The 17,334-nt window shown below is 44.1% G+C and overlaps 1 protein-coding gene across 1 annotated transcript in view; it reads left to right on the top strand.

Moving 5' to 3' along the window:
* HEATR4 (HEAT repeat containing 4) overlaps positions 1-17,334 on the top strand; it is a 427,614-nt gene that overhangs the window by 231,083 nt on the left and 179,197 nt on the right. Inside the window, exons 9-10 of the mRNA XM_078659659.1 lie at positions 4,273-4,377; positions 8,521-8,639. Coding sequence (XP_078515785.1) covers positions 4,273-4,377; positions 8,521-8,639 — 224 coding nt within the window. The remainder of the gene's footprint in view (positions 1-4,272; positions 4,378-8,520; positions 8,640-17,334) is intronic.

Here is a 17,334-nt window from a genome sequence, read left to right as displayed (position 1 = left end):
GCAGGCCCATATGGTGTGGCAGAAATCCCCTTGTTGTTGACGGCACCTAAGGCATCATTCAGCACTTCTTAACCCCTTAGAATATGCCTAGATCAGATTTCCCAACATTTGGCGGCTCATCTGTACCATAACAAACAGGGACCAACCTCAAAGATATCACTTCATGCACACCTGAAAAGGAGCAGCCTAGCCTGAACAGCTAGCCAACTGCACGAGACAGCAAGCAGCCCTCTGCACATTTCTTCTTAGTTGAGCTTTGGAAGGGGTGTGTTGCTTGAGTCTCGAGGCACAGCTAAAAATGTGTCACGTCTGGACCTACCCACTCAACCTAGGGAGGATTCAGCGGAGTACCACAAAATCAATGGAGATCTTAAAGCCAACAGCTAGCTACTGGGAAAGCACTTGGGCATCAAATTCCATCATTGTTTGCATGTGTGTTCTGTATTAAATCTTTAAAGACTACTATTGCCTATGGTTTTCACCACATTTGGTTGCAAATCTCAAGATGCACCCATTGATGGATAGGCAGAGACAAATATTGAGTGGGACTTCAAAACACCCATCCCGCTTACCAAACTGTGCAAGGACAAGACCAATTCTGATCCCCACACCTTCTGTTAACAGCACTATTTGTTTGTTAGTTATAGACAAAGCGCTGGAAAAATATGATTGTGCCTCTGCAGCACACTCCTCTTCAATATGAATTTGCTGAACTCACCATATAATCCACCAGTTGCTGTATAATTTGCATTTTCTACAACAAGAACGCATTTTTGCCTCACAGAAATCCAATGTTATTGAACTTCACTTCACAAAAGTTGCATTGCCACTACCCACAAGATAACTCGTTGTCTTCAGCTGTTGATGGCAGTATTCAACCAAGAGGTGGTCCAGTTGCCTTGATAGTATAAACATTTAATTGGGCAAAGGACTTTTGTCTGCAGCTGTTTTATAATGGAAAGAGGTGCTGCATAATTGCTGGTTAATGTGTCTTACCTTGCCAGAGAACATAGTCAACCCTTCTTTAAAATTTGGTCCTCCACTTCCTCATAATTCCAGCAGCTCTGTGTAAGAAGCCGGTTGGTCAGTGGGGCAATTTCTTCCATCACAGTGCAACACTAGCTTCTAGTCAGCCATATACTGTTTCTCTGAGACTGCCGCGTCTAGCCGTTAATAGCGCAGAACTGAGATTGAAGGGTATTTCAGAGAATGTGTGTTAAGGGTTATCAGTTACCATTCATCAAAACTCTCAGACCAGTTTAGTAAAATCAAAAAGTATTTTATGATTAGAATGAAGCAAAAATGCCAAAAATGTAATCAATTTGACCTGATCCCCGCTTGTAGCTGAAAATGGTTAGTTGTTGTGGCCAGTCATTGGTTTCCAACAAGCTAAAATTCATAGATATTTGAATCAGAAAAACGGAATTAATTTAAAAATATACACTTTTGTTCTTGGAAAGCTCATTTATTCCATGGAGATGAGTTTCCAAGCCACATCTGAGGTGTTCTATTCTTTTTTTTTTTTTTTTTATGTTTTTATTAAATGAACAGACAGGGCAAAGATGCATACATTTGCAATAGCATGAATCATATACATTGCAGGTACAATCAAGCTTAACTCGTACTCTAGTTACATAATGAAAAAAGGCTTTTTGGATTAGGCACAACAGCACCCCATCACAGACGAGATCAGCAACTACCCCCAGTCTGAGGTGACCTCATCTTCGTTTAGGCGTGGTGGTTCACATATATAACCACTGAACCTATTCCAGGCACCCCATATTTTCTCCTAGTTCCCAGGGCATCCGCGGTCGACAAACACCGCTTTCTCCGCCACCATTGCATCATCCATGTCCCTGCACCCGTTCTGGAGCGTAGGCAGTACATCTGTGCCCCACAGCATGGTGATATTGCGTTTTGCCACCATCATGCCCAACATTGCCCAATCCTGTTGGCGATGAGTTAAGTCATTAGCCTCCCATACATTCAATAAACAGCGTCAGAGATAAGGCAACAAGGAAACTTCTAGGGCCTGAGAAATTGTACGCATCACTGCTGTCCAGTACAGCGCCACACGTCCACAGTCCCATATAGTATGATAGAATGTCCCTTCCTCCCCGCACCCACGCAGACAATATATATGAGATGCCTTCCCTATCTTACATAACGTCGTTCTGGTGTAGTACGTACGGTGCAGTATTTTAAGTTGAGCTAGTTTTAGCCTAGAGGGTATTGCCGTTTCCCTAGGGGAGGAAAGGGCTTCCTGCCACTCTGAGTCATCCAGTGTGCCAACGTCTCGAGACCAGTTCATCTTCAATTTGGACGTCATGTCAGGAAGGTTATTGACCAGTTTTCGGTATGTGAAGGATGTGTCTTTACCCGTCATATGTTCTGTCAGAAGCCTATCTTCGAGAGGGGTGGATTCCTGCAATTCAGTACCCACCGGTATGACTGTTTGAAGCGCATGCCGAATTTGGAGATATCTGAACTGTTCACGCCGTGCCATGTCATATTGTGTTTGTAAGAGGGAGAAGTCAACCACCCTACCCTTCTTCCAAAGGTCTCCCACCACAGAAATGCCTATGTTGTCCCGAACCTGGAACCCTTTGCTGTTACGAAAAAAACCTAACCTACACGAGTCCCACAATGGTGTCATTTGCGTGATGGTACCAGAACATTGAAGACGTCTGTGTGCTTTGTACCAAAGATGTACTGAATGTCGTGTAGGGCCTATTAAGTTCGATGGCGGACAGCGGCTATATAGATTGCCCATCAGTCCTCTAGCCTCCAAGAATGTCTGTCCGCAAAGTATGCCGGTTCAGTCTGAGGGGCGTGAAGCCAGTAGTTTATTTGCTTTAGGTGGGCCGCCCAGTAGTACAGTTCGATATTTTGGAGTGCTATGCCTCCATCATACCAGTCTTTTACCAACTTGTCTTGCGCGATGGGTGCTGGTTTTCCATCCCACAGTAGGCTGGAGACTGTTGTAGCTATAGCTTTAAAGTATGATGCCTGGACCAAAAACGGCGTGTTTTCTAGGACATATAGGAAGCGTGGGAGCGCCATCATTTTATATAGGGCCACCTTACCCAGATGTGTCAGGGGGAGAGCTCTCCATACCTTCACGTCGCGTTTGAAACGGTTGAGGTGTTCTATTCTTAATGGAATTTATTTTAGCAAAGCAGAAACACTTGAAGCTCAGAAATAAAAGGCAGCCTGAGCATGAGGTGTGTTCTACTACAGTACTCTGTATTAACTGGATGCTGTCGACTACTTGGTACCCAAATGCCAGTAAAACATCTGTAATACCTCTGGGCTTTCTGGTAACTGCTAGCTCATCGAAGGCTACGTTCTGAGTCCTTGAAAATATAAAGACATTGAACAATAGTCAGGTATTTTAGCCAATGACTCATTTCAGTGATATGAAGACGCATGTTTTACGTAGAAAAACAAGGAGGATTGCGAAGCTAAATTGGGGCAACCCTCAGCCTCCCTTAAACGTAATCAGTATACAAGATAGGGAAAGTCTCACAACTGATGAACTCCTAAATGAATTATAGATGTTAGGGGTCATTGCACTCATAGAACATCACACTGTTTTTATCCCAGCTAAAGGACCCTATTAATAATCACGTATTAGGATCCTGAAGGCTTTTTAACCTTGCACTTAGGTTTTAGTAAGAGCTCCGCTTACAAACCGCATTGAGCCCACCTACTCACACTAAGTGCAATGGGTTAGGTTCCGATGATTATGCATGTCACTGGTGGTACCAGTGGGTGAGGATCAGGGCCGGTCTGGCCATTGCGGGCACCGGGCAATCCCCGCTGCGTCGCAAGGGTGGGGGCCGGTTTCGGGCCCCTGGGGGCTGTTTTTGTTACAGGACCGTTTTCAATCGGCCCTGTAACAAAATCGGCCAAAAACCGGCCCGGCAAAGAGCTCGGTCGCACCCCAACGGACGGGCAGCCGAGCACTTTGCCAGGGACGGTTTTCGTTCCCAGTCCGGCCCTGGTGAGGATCCTACTAATGTATCCATTTGATGCAAGGGTTGCACCGATTCACCTGGGAGCAGATTCCTTTCCACTTTGATATATATTGAGACTAGTTAATTTTACCTCTTAAAATATTAGGAGTTCATCAGTTGTGAAGATTTCCCTCACTTGTGTACTGACTGATGCATATTTTACGACATCCAAGACAAGATTGTACTGAATTTGGAAAGCTGCAATATGTTACAATTCCCGGATTTACGTGTATGTAAAACTCTTGTTTTTCAGAATCTGGTGAACTCCTTGCTGGCAGACAGACTGAACAGTTCTAATTGGAAGGACAGAATCGTGGCCTGTCGCACGCTTGCGCGCTTAAAGGCACATGCCACGCAGGTGCGTCTTACCCCATATTGTACTGTATAGCGTTCTAAAAATCAGCCACTGTTTATGACGTTACATATCTATGAAGCTCACAGCGATACAGGAGTGCAAGTTCCAAATTCACTGATTTGACTTCACATCAGTGGCAAAGAAACATTGTTTATCACTGATGCTACATCATACAAGAAATCCAGGCCAAGATGACAGTCTGTCTCAGATTCAGTGGAGAACAGCGTGACAGCTTCGTGGGTGGGAGAAAGACACAGAAGGTGGTGGGGCTGACACCAGTTTTTTTTTTTTTAAATCATTGGGGAGGGAAGGATAAATGCAGAGGGTGATGACGGTGGGTAGCAGGGCACCTTGTATAGTTTTAAAAAAAATCTGAGGAGAGGATCTAATAATGAGGGTGTTGTGGGAGGATGGCACGGTGGCAGGATGGCAGGTATTCTTTTTGGATGGGGAGGGATGATCAGATGGTGGTGGGGAGGGAGGGAGCACCCAAGGTGTAACCAGGGACAGAGGATTGTGGCACGTAAGGCCATGTTGTGCCTGGCGCCACAAATCACCTACCGTTGAAAGCAAGGGCAGATGATTTGAGGGGTTATACATAAGATAAAAATTTAGCTATGTTATAGTATATGACGGGAATGTTTTTCGCCCTCGATCTGCTTGTCCATGTGATGCATCCCTGTTGTTCACTGTTATCCAGCTACAATTTTATGCATTGGCGGATGGCATGGAACAAGGGTCCCAGTTGGACATTACTCAGTTTCTGACCCTACTTCGGTCAATTAAATCAGGCTTATGGCTCAATCCGCCCCCTCCATCAAAGTTTAACTTACCAAGCCAGATCTACTTCAAATGGTAGGCGTACTGCCTAACTGCTCACTATGACAGGGATTCATCCCACTGACCTGGAAACATGCCATGGCCTTACTGCTTCTAAAAAACTCAAACCTTGACCCAACCAAATAGTCTAATTCTAGATTAATTTCAATGCTGCCCATCTTCTCCAAGATTTTGGAGAAGCATGTAAATTTACAGCTTACCACCTTTCTAGACGTTCAAAACTTCCGGCACCTATCGCAGTAGGGCTTTATGGCGGAACACAGTACCAAATCCACCCTCCTAGGAGTCACTGAACATCTGAGATTACTCCTGGATGAGAGCAATACAGCCGCCCTGATTTTATTAGATCTCGATGTGGCTTTCGACATGGTTTTCCATTCCATCCTTCTAGAAAGGCAACAACATTGGGACTTCAGGGCACAGCTTTAGCCGGTATCACGTCATCCCTGAAAGGCAGTTAATTTCAAGTCTTCTCTGCCAGCGCTAGATCAGAGCCACATGCTGTCACCTCGGTTGTCCCCGATGGCTCTGCCCTAAGCCCAATGCTCTTCATCATATATATTTGCCTTCTAGCAGATGTGGTGCAGAGTTGTGGACTTACCCTGTTCTCGTATGCAGATGACACACACCTTATTTTCTCTGTCATATGCTTAGGGACACAGCACTGGATCTTAAAATCTGTGCTTGAGTGAGATCTCTACCTGGATGGTAAAAACCCTTAGTTATGGGGCCCCCCGCACTGGCTGGAAGCTCTTGCAGTCCTTCCAGAACTGTCCTCCAAGCTTAGGAACCGTAGCTTATGGTTAAATGAGAGGCTATCTATCAAGGTAACTAAGGTGACCTCCACATGCTTCGCAGAGCTGAGGTGGGTCAAAAAGATCATTTACATGATTCCACCGCCAGCCCTTGGAACAGTGTTCAATCTTTGATTCTTTATAAAATCGATTATGGGAACATCTTATATCTGGGAGCAGATAAAGCCAGCATTTGATACTTACGAGTTGTCCAGAATGCCGCGGCTAGGCTACATCATCACCTCCCAAAGTGTGCTTTGGTGCCAAATCGTCTCCCTGAGCTCCACTGGTTGACTGTGATTAGTGGATATTAGATCTAGCCTTGTGTTATATATATATAAGGCTAGATCTAAGACAGGCCCACAATATATTCAAGATCTGGTGGTTTATTACCAGCCTGGGCATATGCTTTGATCATGCAACCTGTCTCTTTGTAAAGAGATCGGTCCTTTGCGTACCTAGGCCCAAAGTTATGCAATGATCTTCCAGAATCTTTTCGAAGTTGTACCTCCCTCACTGTGTTTAGCATAAATTGGAAGACCTGGCAGTTTTAAACATGGGGGCTGATTCATCCTACCTTGATCCAGTGCTGGGAAACCCTTTGGGGTAGCTGAGCGCGTTACAAGACAAAATAATAAATACATTAATAATAAATAGATGGCGTTTGCCCTCTATAAAGAAGTAACTAGAAATATTTTGCAGAAGCAGTCCGGTCATATGGTCATGTTTTACATGTACAGGTTTAAACTTGATATCTTATCTTGGACGTTTACACTCAACACACCTTTTGCTTGCGTGCTTGTACGGATAATGTTCCATGAAATCACTTTGCTTACATTTACACATTTTTGTAGGCACTTTATCAGAGCTTTAAACATTCTGTACGAAAGCTAAAGTTTTCTGAGCAAAATGTTGTTGTTTATTATTGTTCGTTCAGCGACAGCTATGTCAGGGTAGAATCAATAATGGCAGCCTGATTGGAACTTCGGCATGGCTACATGGGTGATGTTTATTATATAAATGGCATCACTCCTTTTTTTAGTTAGATGAGCATTTCACTGGCACTGTGAGGCCACCCCTTGCGGAATTGCAGCCCAGCTGATTCCTGTTTACCTCTTGTGAGGGATGATGCCCTGGCTCCCTTGATGACACTTACCCACAGGTTAGATCACCCTATAGGGGTTCTGGCAGATTCACCCGCCCTAGGGACGCTAAGAAGTAGCGCTAGGTAGGAGTGCAAAATATTACAGTAATTATATACAAGCATATATTCTCTGTAACAGCACAATGGTTGAATTATTTATTTTCTTCACCATTCTCGTAATGCTGTTCACACAATTCTGTTTCCTTCTATTGATTATTGCAGCACATGTATTTTACACAAGAATCATAATGCTCTAATACATACTGGAACACCATGTTGTGTCTTTCTTGTGTATCTCTTTGGGTATGCATGAGTTACCAACCAAAATGGTTCTAGATCCATGATTTCCTTGGGGACTAAGAGCTGTCATGTTCTGAGGTTGCACATTCCACCTGTTACCTTGCAAGATTAGGGGCACAGATGGGGCAGGACTAAGGCCAACATATCCTGATGGTGTGTGTAGAATCTGTCTTTCACAGTTGTGATGTTTATGTTGTGTAACAAACGCACAGTTTTACTGAGAAAGCATAATCTGTATGACAGTTCTCTAAATCATATAGGGGTCAGGATTATGGACAAGGCAGGACTGGTCTATAGGGCAATCAGGCAGGGGCTGAAGGGCTGCTCTGACAGAACAGTCTGTGGGCTATTTTTTAGCTGTTTGTGGGTCTGTTTTGTGGTCTGCTTAGCCCCAGTGTTTACTATTGATTTCACTGATATTAATATAAACATTGCCTTAAGCAAGGTCAAATCCATGACATTTTCCCTAAACGCGTATACATCGTGTCTTTGCAAGTTCAAAACTGCCCCAGTGTGCAAACATGGGCCACTTTTTTTAGATAGCTAATTTACTAATGGGGGGTCCCATTTATTTTGGTGCATGGGCCTAATTTCTGTATTGGTCTGACTCTGATTATGTGTTACGTGGCTTCATTTGGCCAACCTCTAGTTGGCTGTTTGTATGGGTGTGTAGCAGTAAAGCAACCCTGGATTACTAAGGCGTGCAGTCCTCAGGGGCAATCACTTCTAAGTACTGAGGTGCAAATTTTAACTTTTGGACGTTTCTTGATATGGTTCTCTAAGAGTTTGCAAAAGGCTGTGCAAACTTGAAGGCATTTACAGAAATGGCCACTCAATCCCTTGAAAATGGCAGCAACCTAACTTTTATTTGTGGATCCGTATCATTGACTTTTGATTTGATTATTTTAGGTTTTTGATTGAAAGAGTTGAAAGCGTACCCACGGTGTTTCAGGTTTAGTTTATGAAATGTAAAGGATGTGCAGAAACAATGTATTGTAGCACTCCTTGAAGGTGTGACTGTGCGTGATGACTGCCAATTTTAACAGTGTGTTTTAACTCCTTTTGCAGGATGTGAAAAACAAGCTTGTTCACCTTCTCTGGAACGACTGGAGCGGAGCGGTGCGTCAAGCTGCTGCCCATGCACTTGGTCACCTTGGGCTCGGAATTGCGGTCCATAATCAACTGAGGTGAGGAGTGCTTACAGCGGGCTCAGTTTGGCTTTCATTATATTCTGGCCAAAAAATACAGCGTTTCACAATTGATTGTGCCTAATACAGGAAGAGCCAAGTTTTCATTTTGTTCCTAAATGTTGGGTGTAATGGACAAACCCAGGTTTTCAAAGGACAGCCACTTTAAGGAGGCTGGGCTGAAATAATAAAGACTTCAGGCCTAAACGAAAGTAAGTCTGATTTTATTACAAGACACGGAGGCTCCTATTATGCAGTCCTTTCTTGCTTTTATTAAACAGTAGCCAAGCAGGAACTACATTTCCCAAAATATCAAGAACAGAAAACGGCAGTATGACATCATAAAGTCCAGACAATGAGATGTCAAGTATACCCATAATTATGTTGACTGCAAACAACAAGACCTCTTTTCTTGCTCCTTGCAGTCAAGATAAGTACCTGAGTTCATTCGTCTATATTTACTCTTTATTCATGGTTTTTCTGTGTATTTAATTGTATTGATCTGTTTTTAAGTAATTTCCTCTGTGCGCGTGTCGCACGCCCACACATTGCCTTTTCAGCGGTCTTCTATTTCCCTTTAACGCTCTTACTGTCCATCCCACATTTCTGTCAGCTGTTTCTTCAGCTGTTGGTGCACTGCGTTCTGACGCCTGTCAGATATTGTTCCCAGCCATTGTGTTCTGCGCTTTGACGCACTTGTTTTTGTCTTCAGCAGTGCCTTCAATCTCGCTTCCCCGGCTGCCTTTGAATATCAGCTGGCTATTCCTTCTTCGTTGGGGAGTTTCATTTGCTCTATCCTCCTGGTGTGGATTTCTGGTTGTCGCCGCCTTTTGCCTGTAAGTTTAATTGCGGTTACTCCTGTCCTCCACACGCCCCCTCTTTTTCTCTGCCAGTACTAACCATTTTTTCAGGAATTATTTTCTGTTTCTCTTCTAGACACTGTTTTTCCTTTGGTTTTATGTCTGAAGAAGAGGATTAATAAGACCACACGTAGGAACCAAGGGAGAGTGACATAGAACATATCCCTCCCTATCTAATGTTGAGACTCACTAAAGATATGTTCTACCCATCCAAAAAACTACATGGTGCGATTAGGAATTAGTGTCAGTGGGAACTCAACAACTGGAATTTCTCGTTTTTCTCATCGACACCTCCCGCTCTATTCCCCAACTTCCTCCTCACATGGTATCATTCCCTCTCACTTTCGACTCTCACCCTTGGATCTCTCGCCCGGTTAGTAGGCCTTTTGACTTCTTCTATTGAAGTCATTTTTCAGGTCCCTCTTCATTATCGGGCATTTTAGCGATTAGAATGTTGTCACCTTCGCAGGACTCAGACTCCTTTTTTCTCGATCAAGAGTCCAAAGAAGAACTTCTTTGGTGGCTTCAACATCTAGACGCCTGCAATGGGAGAACAATTTTCTCTGCCGCCTCCGATCTTGTATTAGAATCCGATGCAAGTCGGACAGGATGGGGCGCAAGATGTGGCCAGTTCTCGACTGGAGGCGTATGGTCTCGGAAGGAGTCCTTCTTGCATATCAACAGTTTAGAGATGCTTGCAGGATCCTTTGCAATCCAGTCCTTTCCCAAAAACAGAGTAAGTTGCACCATTCTTCTTCGCATGGACAATCTGCGGTCAGATATATCAGCCATCTCGGAGGTACAAGATCAAAGATTCACGCAGATCTTTCCAGACACCTCTGGGATGATCGCCTGGAGGATTTCGGGTCTTTCTGGAGAACCCCAGGGATTTCAGAAGAAGCTATCCAATTCATTCAACAATTATGGGTGCCTCATACCTCAAAGGTTTATAAATCAGCCTGTCTCATCTGGTGTAGCTGGTGTTTGGACAGGAATTCAGATCCCGTTTCAGCTGATGTCACACTAGTGGTCAATTACCATTAATACATATTGATCCGCTATTTCTGAAGAACATCTCCATGTGGGTGGGAGACCTGATGGTGAACATCCTTTGGTCTGTCGCCTGTTGAAAGGCGACAAACCTCCTGTTCCCAGATACCATTCCATGTGGGATGTCACCCGGTTCTTCAGTTCTTGATTGCATTGCCAGATAATGTCTTACTCTCGCTAAAACAACTTTCTGCTAAACTTACTATGGTTCTTTGCTTAATTTTTTTTGAAGTGTGTTTCTGATGTGAAAGCTCTGGAGGGGTCTTCTTTCCATATTTCCTCTCTGGGTGTCACTTTTCAAGTTTACAGACGTACTAAAATTTATTTAGCCTCTGTTCCCTACCCCATTATTCCTTCTCAACCTAAATTGTGTATTGCTAATTGTTTGAAGACTTATGTGTCTCGAACTGCAGATCTAAGATCTTCGTCTTCCCACCAGTTACTCATCTCCTTTCAAAAACTCATAAGCTTGTACCTTCTCCAACCTTGTCTCATTGGTTCAAATGGATTATGTCTTTCACTGGGATTGACATTTCTTATTTTAGTGCCCATTTGGCCAGAGGAGCCGTTGCATAATAGGAGCCTCCATGTCTGGTAATACAATTCAGATTTTCCTAGCCTTGGTGTCAGAAAGGCTAGATTTTATTCGGAGGCGAGTATTATCCCTCCTCAATATGTTTTAACCCTCCCTTTTCTTTCACGTTTCGTACTCTTTCCTCTGGTACCTCCACTTGATCGGTATGGAACTTCTGCTCATTTCAGGGCCAGGATTCTCTCCCTGGATATCTCTCTACGTGTGACCACCTATCTACTCCTAATTGTTTTAGACAGTTTTTTTAACATTACTGTTATGTCATTTATTATATTGTCAGTTTTTTCCTCCTCTGTTCTACCTGTTTAACTTATCGCACCAAGAAAAGAGGACTTGTTGTTCGCAGTCAACATAATTATGGGTTCACGCTACATCTCTTTGGTCTGCCCTTTATGATGTCCTTCTGTATTATTCTTTTCTTCATGTTTTGAGAAACGTAGTTCTTGCCTGGCTGCTGTTTAATAAAAACAAGAAAAGGCTGCATAATAATTACCTCTGTGTCTTTAATAAAATCGAGCCTTTTTGACACCAAGCCTAAGAAAATCTCTTTTCTAATTTAACGTTTGTTAATATTTAAACCGCAGTATTACGTGGACAGGCCAAAAGGGCTAGTTTTATTAAAGGAATATACTTTTTTTTAAATGGATAGCTTATCATTTACATCGTTACACTTTTTGAATGTATTTATTGTATGCTTAAATTCAAAGGTAGAGGGCCCCACAACGGCGTACTGCTACTGGGCCACACAATTGCGCAGCAGTGCATGCGCACCAGGTTTTTTCTTTTAGTTTGGTAAAATACCCATTGGCCTTCTCAGAACAGTAACAAAGGTTTTTTTAAATGCCAAATTGGTTGCCAGTGCATCACTAAGCACGCAGACTCACTGCTTCCCATCTTGAAATCAAAATAGCCAGCTAGGCATGCACATGCGTGCATATGTGTTGTGACTGGAGGGCATGTTGGACCGGATTTTCGCATACAGAAAAGATAAATCATTACAAAATAGCTGCACATGCATGCATTTTGAAGCACCAGCAGCCATTTTGGATTTATTTGTGGCTTTTTTTTAATGCCAATGCAAATAAGCATTAGCACAGCTAGTAGCTGGCAAACTGCCTTTTAAATGTATTTGCTAATGCTTGTATGCAAAGTAGTTGAGTAGTAACCGCTATATGTATCAACAAACCATTTTGCATTTCCTAAATAGCGAATTTTAAGGAATCGCTATTTAGGAAATGCAAAACGGTATGTATGTACAAAATCGCTTTCCAATAGCGATTCCTTAGCATTCCTTAATTTGAGATTAGCAAATTGTCAATCGCAAATTACCCCTTCATTTCCATGGGCCAGGAGGCCCATAGGAATGAAAGTGCAATTTGCAATTAGCAATTTGCTGATCGCAAATTAGGGATTTTTCCAAGGGTGCAGGGGTGTCTCAAGAACACCCTGCTGCACCCCTGAAAAAGACATTTGGGGGCATATGGCGCACATACATGCCCTAAGGGCATGTATGGGCGTCATATGGCACCTTTGTTTTTTTTCAAAAAAGCTTTTTGATAAGAATTCGCAAATTACCACCAACTAGAAGTTGGTGGTAATTTGCTAATCCTTAATGGCATTTTTGGCATATTATTTGTTTGATACATTGCATTTAAGGAATCGCAAAATTTGCAATTCCTTAAATGCAATCGCAAAATAAGGATTACCAAATTTTGCTATTCCTTATTTTGCATCAAACTTGTTTGATACATTCCATTTGTCTAATTAGCATTCGCAAAGGCCGAAATTCGCAGAATTTCGGCCTTTGCGAATGCTAAATAGCTTGATACATATAGCGGTTAAAGTGGTGCTGTACCTGCCAAATTGAATTCCAGGGCGTCACTAAGCATGAAGATGCAAGGACTGCCATCTTTAAATCTAAGTGTCCACTTAGGCATGCACATGCGTTCAAATGATTATGATGCACTGGAGGGCATGTTGGAAGTAATTTCAAGATGGCTCCCCATGCATGTATCTTGAAGCACGAGCAGCTGTTTTGAAATTTCCTTAGCTTTTTCCCAAGGTCAGTGCAAATGAGCATTAGCCCAGCTAGTAGCTCGCAAATTGCCTTTTAATTTTACCATATTGTGCAGAGCTACCTACTATGGGAGTACGTCCTTGTGTCATATTTGCTCCTTAAGTGCAGTGTGTATGCAGACACCTCCAGTCTGGTAAGTTCAAAACCTGGGTTGCCCCAGACTCTGAAACTCATAGAATAACTGCGAAGTCCGCATAAATTGCACTTGCTGATGTAAGATTGCACATATTGGAAAATGTGGTTCTGTTTGAGCTATGTAACATTTTCCCACAACTGTTTCTCACCAAGGTATTGTCCTACAAGCAGAATACCTGCCCCCAACGATACCTTCATATGTAGTCAAGTACTGTTGGCATACTGGTTAAGAGAGATCCTTTGGTTGCATCAGCACATGTCTACTATTTAAGTCTTGCCTGCAACAGAACATGCTTGCGCTGTTGGTTGCTCGAGATATTGGGCCATATTATCAAGGAAGCTGCGGTAGTTTATCGCCGCTGTACCGGCAGGAAACTGCCGATAAAGCGGCGATAATGGGCTTGATAATATGCGATTCGAATTTCAATCGAAGCCCAGGTTAGATGTGTGAATATCTAACCTGGGCTTCGATTGAAATTCGAATCGCATATTATCAAGCCCATTATCGCCGCTTTATCGGCAGTTTTCTGCCGGTAAAGCGGCGATAAACTACCGCAGCTTCCTTGATAATATGGCCCATTGTTTTCTACAAGGGGCCTGTAGCCCATTCACTGCTTCCCATTCATAGGCTACATTATCACTCTTGATGCTGTGTAATTGGCCAGTGCATGACGGCTTCACTTCCTCTTCTTTCGTGTGGATCATGGACGAAGCTCTGATTGCTTCATCTTGATTAGTGTCCTTCTGCTGTGGGCACTATGATTGAGATATTATTTTCCTTTCTTTCTTCTATTGTGTTCTACCTCTCATCTGTCTAGGTCCACTGTCCTTGGGGGTTTCCCTTATTTTGGTTTTCCCAAGGGTCATGCGGTTCTGGAGAGTGGTGCCGTCTTTAAGTCACCCTTTCATCAAAGATCAAGCACTGTGGAAGTAACTTGTATCGTCTCCCAGCCCACCACGGTGCTCAGACAAGTGAGAGCATTAGACCTCGTAGTTGCAGAGTATGCATGCGTGAAAAGGCAGGGATGTATTAAAAAAGCACTGACGAAAGTCCCAGACCTGAACGGGCTCATAGCACTGGCCAAAACTTGTTGGCAGGAATATAAAAGGTTTAATTTAACAAGTACATTCAATAAGAAACCCTCCAAATATTTTGTTATCCATGCCCCAGGTACCTTATGAATAAAGGAATCCTTTGGGTATACCTGTAGGTATTTTTTTTTTCACAACAAATTTTATTGAATGATCAGGTAAAAGCATATATGTGGCTCTCCACAATCAGGAGATCACCACCAAATATCATGACACATTTCAGTATTATTGCATAGCCCAATCAATGAAAAGAGGAAAATACAAACCACCCCCCCACCTCCACCCCCTTACCCCACCACCCAACTTCCCGTCTACCCACCCCTTATCCCTCCCTAACCCCATGCACGTGATCACAGTGAGCTGTCAGCATTCGGTCGTAGTGTGCTCGGTATGGCGCAACTCCCCTAGGCCCGAGGGTCCTCCTCCACCTGTAGACCATCCTCCTGTTCCGCCGGAGGGTCCAGAAGCAACCCCCTATACTCCGCCCATCGTTTCCAGATTTTATAATGCTTACGGGGGCATCCTCTGGCCTCAAACACCGGGCGCTCCAGCCCCATAAAGTAGTCCAGACCCGCCTTCCATGCACACAGTGGGGGGGCTCTCACTCCCTTCCATGCCCTCGCCAGGTCCCTCTTTGCGACAGCCAAACCCAGGAACAATAGGTGGCGCTTGTATATATTTCCTCCTACACCTTCTAGGACATGGAGGAGCCCCAATCGGGGGGTGCGGGGAAGATCCCACCCCAATACCTCTGACAGACAACTCCATACACCACTCCAGAATCTGGTCAGGCCAGCACAGGACCACACAGTATGCAGCAGCGTACCCCTTTCAACTCCACAGCACAGGCACTCCGGAGACACAATCAGACCCGCCTTCCACAATCGTTCCCGGGTGTAGTAGGCCCTGTGTAAGTATTTGAACTGAATAAGCCTGAGTCTTATCGCTATGGGCGTCCCTCTCGGGGACTCTAGCGCCTCCCTCCAATCATCATCGTCTAAGGGTCCAACATCTGTCTCCCAAGCATCTTTAAGGGGAAGTAGGGAGGAGGAGCAGTGCGTAACTAGCGTCTGGTAGATTCTGGACACTTTCTTATCGCCAAGGTCACCCATGAAGACTTTCGCCTCCACTGGGCTGAATTCTGGCAACGACTCCAAGCCCGCAATGCTAGGCTCCAGTGCATGACGAAACTGCAGATAGCGAAAGATTGGGTCTTGGGCATTTGGAACTCAGTACTGAGCTCCTGGAATGATTTGAGGGCGACCCCGGTCAGTACGTGTCCTAGTGACGAGATCCCGACTGCGTCCCATCCACCAGACCCCGTCAACGAGGCCAGCCCGGGGAGCCTCCCGTTCTTCCACAACGGAGTCTCTTCCGTTAATCTGCCCCACCAACCCATGCGACGCAGCGCCTGCCGCCATACAACGAATACCACTCGCGTGGTACACGGCAGCTCGCGCCGTAGCTTGGCCGAGTATAGGATCGTGTGCAACGTATTGTCGCCCATCAACGAGCGCTCCAGGGCGTACGCTGGGTCTCCTCTGTCCCCATACCACCATTCGTTAAGTACCAACAAGTGGGAGGCCTGATAGTAAGTCAATAGATCCCCCTGTAGGTATTTTTAATTCTATATCTTTCTTCTGGATCCCTGCTTATCCAGTTTGATTTCATCTAAGAACTCTTATCTATCTTTCGTTTAGTCTGCCCTGGTGGTACCAACATGCCAGGACGTGGCATCTAATTCAATATCTTTGGATACCCAAGAAGCATAAGAAAGGACCTTCTCATGATAAGATTCACTTTCTTTCTTCTCCTTTTTCTTCAAATAATCCAGTTGCTTTCATGTGTGATTATTAACAGCTCTAAGATGTCATATCAGTGGTAGATAAAATATCAGCCCTACCTCGCTTGACATGGTAAATGCTCTTTGCAAAGATGTGAATGCCCTTACTCAATGTTTCCAAACACTTGGTATTGAGTTAGGTGCCCGTCCCTGAATTTTATTTACTATGGTAACTGCGATGTGGCTGACTCTGGAGATGCTCTTTGAAAAGGAGTAGATAATGAATAACATCTTTCAGAAACATTGACTCATGGCAACACATAGCTGAACTCCGAGAACTCCACTTTAGGAATCATTTTCTGGTTCAACCCACCACTCGTCTGGCTTAAACATTCCAATCAATTAGTGACTAAGGGACTGATTTAGATGTTGGTGGAACTGGTCCTGTTGTCACTTTTTCAACTCTTTCACCACCCGCCTCGTTGGTGGTCCGTCCGGGTCTGTGGACGAAAGACCATCCGTGTCCCGCCGACTCCACCAGGAATAAACACCCAGGTCAACGACAACATAGGCAAAAGTGTCTGTTGGCTGAAATCCAGCCAAGATGACCAGTGCGCAAAGCACGATGTACCTTTCTGTTGAGGAAACTGTGGCGGGAATACATCCTACTTTGAGTTGGTGGAATCAAAGAAACTGAGGTACATACTTTTTTTGTATTTTTCCTATTTCTGTTTTCATCATGAACCCCATTGTCCAGGTCCTTCCTCTGCTGAATCTTCTTCATCACTCTGTTGTCACCAGGATCTAAGGTGAGCATCTTTTACACTTGTCTTACTATGAATCGTGTGTTGACAATTGTCTTGGGCTTGTGTATTTTAACATTGCTTGAGGATCAGGCAAGATTACCAGAAGTGATTACCTCGGTGCATCAGGCAAGATTACCAGAAGTGATTTCTTCGGTGCATCAGGCAAGATTACCAGAAGTGATTTTCTGTGCATCAGGCAAGATTACCAGCAGTGATTACCTCAGTGCCTCAGGCAAGATTACCAGCAGTGATTACCTCGGTGCATCAGGCAAGATTACCAGAAGTGATTTCCTCGGGGCA

This window comes from Lissotriton helveticus, chromosome 9 (genome assembly GCF_964261635.1).
Source record: "Lissotriton helveticus chromosome 9, aLisHel1.1, whole genome shotgun sequence".
NCBI lineage: Eukaryota > Metazoa > Chordata > Amphibia > Caudata > Salamandridae > Lissotriton > Lissotriton helveticus.
The sequence above is the reverse complement of the archived record's forward strand: the minus strand, read 5'-3'. Positions and strand labels throughout refer to the sequence as shown.